Source organism: Puntigrus tetrazona, chromosome 18 (assembly GCF_018831695.1).
Source record: "Puntigrus tetrazona isolate hp1 chromosome 18, ASM1883169v1, whole genome shotgun sequence".
NCBI lineage: Eukaryota > Metazoa > Chordata > Actinopteri > Cypriniformes > Cyprinidae > Puntigrus > Puntigrus tetrazona.
The window spans coordinates 16,100,700-16,110,231 of NC_056716.1; the positions used below are offsets into that span (position 1 = coordinate 16,100,700).

The 9,532-nt window shown below is 38.3% G+C and overlaps 1 protein-coding gene across 1 annotated transcript in view; it reads left to right on the top strand.

Moving 5' to 3' along the window:
* Window positions 1-9,532, top strand: part of LOC122362747 (kinesin-like protein KIFC3) — a 25,755-nt gene that overhangs the window by 10,610 nt on the left and 5,613 nt on the right. The window contains exons 3-11 of the mRNA XM_043264308.1: window positions 61-209; window positions 3,342-3,549; window positions 4,135-4,274; window positions 4,536-4,601; window positions 5,400-5,522; window positions 5,617-5,898; window positions 6,523-6,696; window positions 7,668-7,754; window positions 8,768-8,915. Coding sequence (XP_043120243.1) covers window positions 61-209; window positions 3,342-3,549; window positions 4,135-4,274; window positions 4,536-4,601; window positions 5,400-5,522; window positions 5,617-5,898; window positions 6,523-6,696; window positions 7,668-7,754; window positions 8,768-8,915 — 1,377 coding nt within the window. The remainder of the gene's footprint in view (window positions 1-60; window positions 210-3,341; window positions 3,550-4,134; window positions 4,275-4,535; window positions 4,602-5,399; window positions 5,523-5,616; window positions 5,899-6,522; window positions 6,697-7,667; window positions 7,755-8,767; window positions 8,916-9,532) is intronic.

Below are 9,532 nucleotides of genomic sequence, written 5' to 3' on the forward strand. Positions count from 1 at the left end.
TATTTAATTTTAATAATTTGTTAATATTACGAATGAGCAATATTATTATCTTTTTTGTAGTTTCAGCGAGTTCCCTGGATATCCTGATGAGTGATGGTGAGGAGGAGAGCTCCTTCCTCTCGTTGCCCAACACTGTCCTTCAGCGCCACTGTTTGACCTCTGACCTCTCTGAAACGGCCACCTCAGAACAGCAGAAGCTGCTCATACAGGTACGACCCTGTAATTCTCTCCTAGCATTAACCTGGGAAATGAATATTACAAGTTCTTCTCACTAAGGCCAGCATCACCGTTACAATTGCTTATAACTGGGTTTAGGGATTTACTGCAGCGCATTACTTTCAGATTCTGAGAAGTAGAATATTTACACTACCATTCAAAAGTTTGGAGTAAGTATTTTTAATTAATACTTTTATTTAGCAATTATGCATCAGTATGATTTTTATTTTGTAAAAATCTAAGAATCCTGAAAATGCAGGACACTGAAGACAAAAAATTAAGCTTTGCCATCACAGGAAGAAAAAATGTAGTATATTAAAATATTTTTTATTTAGATATTTAAAAAAAAAAATCACAATTTTACTGTTTTAATGATCAAATAAATGCAGCTTTGGTGAGCATAAGAGACTTCTTTCAAAAACGTTAAAGGAACTTTTTTTGAAAATAGGCTTATTCTTCAAGTCTCCCAGAGTTAAAAAGCTAAGTTTTACCGTTTTTGAATCCATTCAGCCGATCCTCGGGTCTGGAGAAAGCACTTTTAGCATACTTGGCATAAATCATTGAATCTGATTAGACCTGTAGCATCGCATTCAAAAATGACCAAAGAGTTTCAATATTTTTCCTAATTAAACCTTGACTCTTCTGTAGTTACATTATGTACTAAGCCCGATGGAAAATAAAAAAGTTTTTCAGTTTTCTAGGCCGATATGACTAAGAACTATAGTCTCATTCGAGCGTAATATAGGAAAAATATCAAAACCCTTTGGTCATTTTTAAACGAGATGCTTCTGGTCTAGTCGGATTCAATAATCTATGCTAAGCTATTCTAAAAGCGCTATCGGCAGACCCGAAGATCAGCTGAATGGATTCAGAAATGGTACACTGGGGGAGTGTTTCTTTAACACATCCTACCAATCCAAACATTTAAATGGTACTATATACATATACATGAAACTCTCAAGTGTTGTGATTTGAATCCGTCGTCACCAGATCACTGCATTCAGGAACTGGTTTCTGTATGACTGTAGCTGTGTGGTCTTTGCGCAATTGGTATTTACACCGAAGTCACAGCTAACCGGCAGCGCTGCTCTGTGTTCAAACAACGTTATAGGGTCCGAGTTTAAAATTCCCTCTGGCCCACATCTGCACATCCCATTTCAATTGCTTTATTAGACGGGCTGATATTTGCTCATTCAGTGATCTTGTTTAGTGGTCCGTTTCAAATCTTAAAACTATTTTTATGCTTGAGTTTAAAATGATAAAGTTTGCTGGACCACTAATTGGCAATTAAAGCTGTGGATGAACACAATATTGTGTTGTGTGTTGCTGTGTGGTTGCTTCTTGATTGCTTGGGAGTAAAATAAGTTTCCAAGTCTTTGCAGTCTTGGGTTTAGTGTTTTGTTTTGTTTTGTTTTTTTTTTATCTGGAATGCAAAGTCCACTCTGGAGGTTTGGTGATTACTAGTTAGGTTGTGCTCCTGGTTGGTTGCATTTTGAGTTGATCTTAGCATAGAATGCTGCTAATAGTTTATAAATTCTCTGTAAAGTCATACTGTCACATAATATGTCGTGCACCTTCAATAATCCAGTAGCTGCTTTCAAATGCATGAGCTAAAGTTGTATTAGTGCTTTTGAATTTCAGTCTATGTTAACTTATGTTTCTATTTTCCTTAGTCACAGGTAAATTTATTTTATGCAAATAAAATTCTAAAAATGTATTTTAAGTTAATAATGAGCAATAAATGCATACTGACACCAAAGTAGAATATAGATTTTTTTTTTTTTTTTAAGGACAAGGACACACACACATAGGGCCACTGCTTAGATTAAGTTAAAGAGTCACTAGCAAAGTAGTTTATTAACAAGTGTAAACATAATCATGTATGTGTGTAAAAGATTGCATTTTATCATTTTATTCCGACCGTTGCTTCTGGTCAGAGGCTGGTGTTAAAGGCAGTAGTTATAAGCTGTAACTAAGTTGCACACAGTTGGTGAAACCGGCCCTCGTCCCTAGATATGACCGGAGTTACTTAACATGATCCACTGGCCAAAGTCCTCTTCTCTTTGATCTCCAAGGGTGGATGAACGTCGGACTCTGAAAAAGACAATCTGGAGTGAGATTTGAGTGCGCTGGAGCTTCCAGCCTTTTCAGCATAGCATGAGCACAGGAGAGATCTGATTGGCTGGAGATCACATGTGTGGTGTGTCCTGATCTCTGCTTTTCAGTGCATTGACGACGACTCTCAATACAAACAATAGTTTAGACATAGGATAGCTTTGTGTATGTGCTTCTCTAGATCTATCTGTGTTGACCAGGCAGGGTTACCTGTGAAGGTGCAATGATTTCCAGTCTAAACGAATCTCTGAAATGCAGGATTTCTCAAATATAGCTAAATGAGGTGGTACGTGCACGTTTTTCCTGATACTTAAGATCGAGTTATTTTGTTTTGCTGTTTCAGACTTTGGTCACGATTGTCATCTTTTTGTTTTCATGCTTTTCTGCTCTCCTTTTTTTCCTTTTCATTCTTCATTTGTGCGTCTCTGCGCTGCCTTCTCACCATTTCACCTGTACAGAAGGTTACTTTGTCCTGTTCCTGGACGTCTGCCTACGTAATTCCCTCTGATTCTTTCTTTGTGCTTAGCTGTGAGCTACTTTGCGTCGTTCTGACGTCAACTTTACAAAGCGCACTGCACTGCAATAAAGTCTATAGATCCACCCTGTTTGCTTAAATGTGTCTATTAGAGGTTTTGTAGTCTTCTGGGTTTCATGAGAAAGCTGTATCCAAGGTAGTTCATGCCAGTAAGAATAGTTATTTGCCCATTAATCTTTCTTCTAAATTTAAAGCTATAGTTTAATTTTGCTTTCATTTATTTTCATTAGAAACTTGTATGATTTTGCATTATGCGGTTCGTCACTTATTTTTGTAGCTGTTCTGGCTGTGAATTATGCTTTATTATTATTTTACTTTGTGCAAACACTTCTAAGTTTCATTTTCAGAAATAGCTACACCTTTCCTCTCTTCAAAGTTTTTCCAGCTTGTCTGCTTTAGCGTTTCCCTCGTAGTTCAGGTCGTCCAAGTCGCTTTAGCACGGCTGACACTCATGGCTTCTCGTGTGTTTGTGCAGACTCTGCAAGAGAGAGTTTGTGAGTTCCAGGCACGTTTGCGAAGCGAAGACGCTGCAAAAAGACTCCTGCTGCAGCGACTGCAGACACACGACCGCCAGCTCAACCAAGACATCCACCAGAACGACGAACATTCGTCCATTAACCAAGAACCTCGAGAGCAGCTCAGACTGCAGGACGGCCAGCTCAACCAAGCTGCGTCACCGACAGGTGAGAGAGAGTCCTGATACACCTGACTGTGGTTTCTACATTTATTATTATTATTTTTGGTCACACTTTAATTAGTGTCCTTGTTTCTGTGTGTAATTATACACTAAAGAACTGAGTAATAGTAATTAACTACATGTACTATTTTTAGGTCAGGTTTAAGGTTTGGCTTGGGGTTACTTGTACATGTAATTATGCATAATAAATTGTTAATAAATTGTAATTGCACGTGCAACAAGGACACCTTAAAATAAAGTGTTTTTATTAACCGTTGTATTTCTGATTATTTTATTTTTTATATTATTTTCTTATTTCTATACTTTTTATTGGAAATGTACTTTTTTCATATAGTTAACACCTTTTATAATAAATTTATTTATTGTCTCGTAAGAAAATGAGAGGGGGAAAAGCTGCTTGTATGGTGGAGTAAGTGTCACAAAATAAACATCACACAATTAAAAACATTATTAATAGAAATTTTATTCTTTTTTTTTTCTTTTTTTTTTACATTTTAGTTTTTCTGTGTTTATTGCTTATCTTGTGACCTAAAATTAGAAAAAGCTTCTTGAATTGTGTGTGTGTTTGTAGGTGTGAGGAGCTCTGGTGTTTTGACACAGAGACCTGTGGATTTTCCCAGTGCTGTGCAAGTGAGTAAAGTTCACTCACAGGAGCAACTGCAAAAAGACAAGGGAGAACAACTTGCTCTCATTACAGGGCTGCGCACACAGGTATGTTACACACACACACACACACACACACACACAGAATAGGGCTCGGTTTTCAAGCCAGGCTCACAAGAGCACCACCAGATCATTTACATTCTTCAGCCACCATGTATTGTAACCTTTTATGCATTGATTTTCATTTGTTTCTGTCCACTTAGATTAAAATAGATTGATACATCATGAGGGTGGAGGCATTAAACTCATTCTATACTCATTTTATAAAGGGATTTGACTGAATAATGGTATTGGTTTGTGGTTTTGTAGGTCAAGGAGCTGGAGGAGAAACTATTGGATCAGACGCAGGAGGTGGAGAGACTGCGCTCTGAGCTGGTGAGAAACTGAAATATTAGGGACGGGGAGAGTTGTGGCACACTCGGTGCCATTGTTTGAATCAGCTGATCCTGGTGGGCTAGAGTCACCACACTTGTGTGAACCACATTTTTGTTTAATAAAGACCTCAGGCTCCTGCAGGATTCTGCTGACCTGATTTAGTTTTATGATGGGAGGGGAAGGTGTGTTAACCCGGTGATCTAGTTCTGTTTTGTTGATAGCAGAGGAATGTGTGCCTTTAGCTCTGGACGATTTATTATTGGCACTGATCTGAAATTTGATGGGTGTAGGTGTACTTAACTGTACTTTACAGTCCCCCGAAGAAAGATAAATACAATAAAACCGCACCATCTCTTTTGGAAAAAAATGAACATTAATTTATTTATTATGCATTTATTTAATGCATTAAATAAAAAGAATCGTTAAATTAGTCACTTAAAAAAATTTAAAATGAAGAGGATGCAGTAAATTTCTCAAAAGTAAAAGTAACAACATTTTTTGTTACAAAAGATTTCTATTTCAAAGAAATGCTATTTTGTAACTTTCTATTTATTAAAGAATCCCCAGAAAAATGGATCACTGTTTCTTAAAAAATTGTTAGAGAGAAAAAAACTCAACACTGATTTAAAAAAATTAATTGATAGGAGCTAATTTTACATACGCACGTTTGTACATACATATTCATTTACATATACATACATACACACACACACACACACATACACACACATTTTTTTGTGTATATAAAACTATTAAAAATCCTCATGTAGCTAAGCAAATGTATATGTTTGTGTTTAGGGGGCGACAGATCTGGAGAAACAGCTCGAGGTGCTGGAGAGTGAGAACCAGCGGCTCAAACAGGAGCTGAAGGCCAGTCAGACTCAGACCAGCTGCTCTACCAGCCACTGCCCACACAGCCAGGTACTCTGTCTGATTGGCTGTTTCCGTAATGAAGTCATGCTATAAATGTTGCGGTGTTTGACGGCTGTCCTCTCTCTGTCTCGGTCTGTCCCAGGATGTGGAGGCCCTGCGAGGAGAGCTGTGTCGTAAGGACGAGGAGTGCCGCGAGCGGGAGCGGAGGCTGGCTGCGCTGGAGCAGCAGGTGCAGGAGAGGACGGGTGTAGTAGTTCAGCTGCAGCAGCAGCTGGAGGAGGCGGCGCAGCGCAGACACCAGATCCAGCTGCAGCTTGAGGAGGCGTCACGTCTCAGGAGCCAGAGCGAGGAGCAGCTGACCTCACGGCTTCAAGACGCCGAGGAGGCTCTGTCTCGCCAGGCTGTTTTGACACCACACGTCAAGGTGAGACTGAGCAGACGAAGCATTAGTGCCTCTCATTTAAAAGACTGCTCTATCCGGATGCTGCATTTGTCAGCTCATGATGTAATAGAGGATGTCTCATTTTTAAGAAACGTAACCTATAATATACAAATAATTGTTATTCCTCATGAGCCGCAAATTACTGTTATTCCTTTTTTACTGCACTTTGAAATAGTTGTTTTACTTAAATGATCCTGCTAACAGAGAATACAGGCTTCAAAATAAGACATTTAAAATGAGATTTGAAATGTTTTATTAAAATGCACTTTGTGGATTTTCTTTCGCCTTGAATTATTTTTATTATTAGTTTCCAAATGTTTTTTTATTTTTAATTTTTTTTAATAATGCAAAAACAAAATTAGAATTGTTCCTAAAAATAAAAGGCAGTTATATCAAAGGTCACTGTGGCGTCCAGTTACCATTTTTGATCATTGAAGTGCGAACCTTTTGAGCTCTATTACAACTAAATGCATACCCAAATACCCTGAAAATTCACAGAGTGCTCGCTGTGAGGAATACCCTGAATATATTGATTCTCTGCCTCTGAAAGCAAGATGCAGTTCTCCTCGCCGAAGGGATTAAATCTGTTTCTCTCTCTTCTGGCAGATTGTGACCAAGACGGTTGAAGTGGAGTCTGCTCAATGTAAGCAGGCTTTGATGGAGGCTCAGGCCCGTAACCAGGCTCTTCAGGAGCAGCTGAGCGTCCAGAGGCAGCTCCTCAGAGAGCTGGAGCAGCAGCTGCACGAGTCGCAGAGAACCAGCAGTCAGCTCCGCCAGCAGGTAACACACTCGCTCCCTGTGTGTGCTGCTTTAACTGACCGAATGCTGCGCTGATCCGACCCTGTCTGTGGATATCTGATCTCATGTCTTCTCTAAGGCCTAGATATTTGGTGGAAGTTTAAAGAAATCCTAATCCAAGTTTAAATTGGCTGGATTTTAATGAATAGAAAGGACTTTAAATTTAATATTTAATTAAAATGTTTACAGTATTATTTTCCAAGAAATCTGTAAAGTTTTATAAATGTGTCTTATTACTTAATGCGCATGCATTAAAAAAAATAATGGGAAACAAATTGATGCGTGAAGATAACAATTAAGTAAATAGTATTTTAATAAATGTTAAGTTAACATAAAACAAAAAAAACTAGTAAGTGCTGAACAACAGAGATTTGCATTGTTTTTTGTTTTTTGTTTAAAACCTGAAACAAAATGCACATTATGTGATTTATTCCTTCAAAAAAATTAGCAAACTGTATTGTTGATATCACTTTGAGAAGTACATGCTTTTCTACAACTTTTATCTTGGATGGTTGTAGTGAAGACCTTTTGAGTTACATGTGTCTGGTGATGATTGTTTTTATCAAATTAAATGTAGTGACTCTCAGAGCAGGTCTGGAGATGATGCTCATGTCCTCATATAGTGAGATGACGGTTGCTGTAAACTCCATAAGACTCGCACATGATTCAGTTTTTTTATTAGATGAGTCTGTGCCACTCTTTTACACAGAATTCAGCCCAGAGCATGCAGACCTCATATTTGCATAGCAGTGTTACTGTGCCTGAACCTATGCACAGACACTAGTCCTTATAGATATTTGATTGATTATTCAGCCAGCGTTCCACATCATGCTGTAAATGATCATTTTTTTTGAGACGGGGCTCCATGAATCTGTTTGTGTTTTTGTGGTGGTAATCTCAAGGCTCTAGTTTCAGGCCAGGTTAACGGCTCTCTCTCTTCACTTGCGTTGCAGCTGAGGACGGACCGCGGCCGTCTGTATGGCCTGCTCTCCAAGGCGGTGGGTGGGGGTAACAACGAGGTCACCCACAGGCTCTCCAAGGTCGGCCAGATTACTCTACGGGGGTCAGAGGTCAAAAATGCGTCATGGGTCAGATTCCAACCGTGATTATAGGAAGTGGGCAGACTTCGGAGGCTTTGTCCCGTTTTGAGCGTCAGATTCCTGACTCATGCTCATTTTTGACCTGTGATACTTTGCAGAGTAACTAGCTCACATTCCCTTCAGGGTTATTATTTATTCCACCCACACTAGTAATCCCGTCTAATTTACTGTGAAATAGTCTGTCACCCCTGTTGTGTACTTTGTATGTCTTGATGGTGCTCCTCCCATGTGTGACCGACAGCCCTCCACCCACCCACAGGTCTTCTTTCACTTGACTAACTGCATTAGATCAGTCTAACTAATGACTCTGGTTAGTAGTCATGACTGGCTTTGTGTTGTGTTGGTCAGAAGTAAAGCTATTTTATTAAAATAGGGTCGAACGTAGGATGTTTCTGTGCTCTTCTGTGATGTTAAGCTGTGTTGTGATTGTTTAGCATCGAGGTGGAAAGTAGTGGTCAGCTGATTTTGGGTTTTTTTTAATATAAGGAAGCATAATCACTAATGCATTGTATATCAGATGTTCGACTGGTTGTGTAGATGTAGTTTACACACACATCTTTCCTAAATGTATTATTTAATTTATTACACTATTACTTTATATAGTTCTTCTTGGTTCTTTAATGCTATTGTGGTCAGGTATCAAATGAAGGTTAAAGTTCAGGACTGTTTGGTTGTATATTTTGCCATTTGAGATGTCTGGATAACTACATCTGAATAGGATAAAATCAGTATCTGTAAAAAGGTGTTTACACTCACAGTGATCTTGATACAATAGAGTACAACCAACAAATTATACAGTGTGTTGGCGATTTAATCTCTCCCTTATATAACCTTATGTAATTCCTCATTTAAAACATTTACTATGTGCATAGAACTTATGAGCTCAGTGAGTTTGTTGACTTTGGGGTCAGATGTATTGACTGTGTGTGTGTGTGTGTGTGTGTGTGTGTTAGATCCTGGTGTATGAGGGTGAGATGGAGAGAGCTCAGGGTCAGCTGGAGGCAGAGATGCAGAGTCTGGAGGAGGAGAAGAACCGAGTGATCGAGGAAGCTTTCATCAGAGCCGAGAGTGAGATGAAGGCTGTCCATGAGAACCTAGCAGGTGAGACCCTGTTTGAGGCCAGGGGCCAGTCTCGTAAACTTAGCCACCATGTTAAGACCGTCTTAAGAGTTTTATCAACTAGTAGTTGTCATGGGATAATCGCTCTCACTTTTCCATTACAAATAAGACCTTTTCATCTTGAGTTTAATAAAAAATTAGTTGACTAACTTTAAGACTAGTCTAAACGGATCCCAAGTCGTGTTTCACCCTGAAGTCAAAATAAAAAACATATTGTTCTTAAACAAAACAAACTAGGATTTTCGTGAGTTAGGCATGTTTTCCTCTCATATTCGTATTACTTCGATGCCAAACAGGTAATTATTTTAGCGTTCTTGTAGAACTTATTACACATAGTAATAACAGTACATTATACACAATTACAAGCAATTAACCTTAAGCTATATCCTATAATTGTACATGTTTATAATAATAAACAAGGACACCTTAAACAACCAGGAAATATACTTAACATATTTGGCATATCATATTGTCTTTTGTGTTGCTGTCTAAAAGATTACTACATATTTTATTAGTGATTTTTAATTTTAGTGATTTTAATTCAGCATCTTTATTAGTGTAATATTCATTTTTAATGAATTATACTTTTTTTTTTTTTT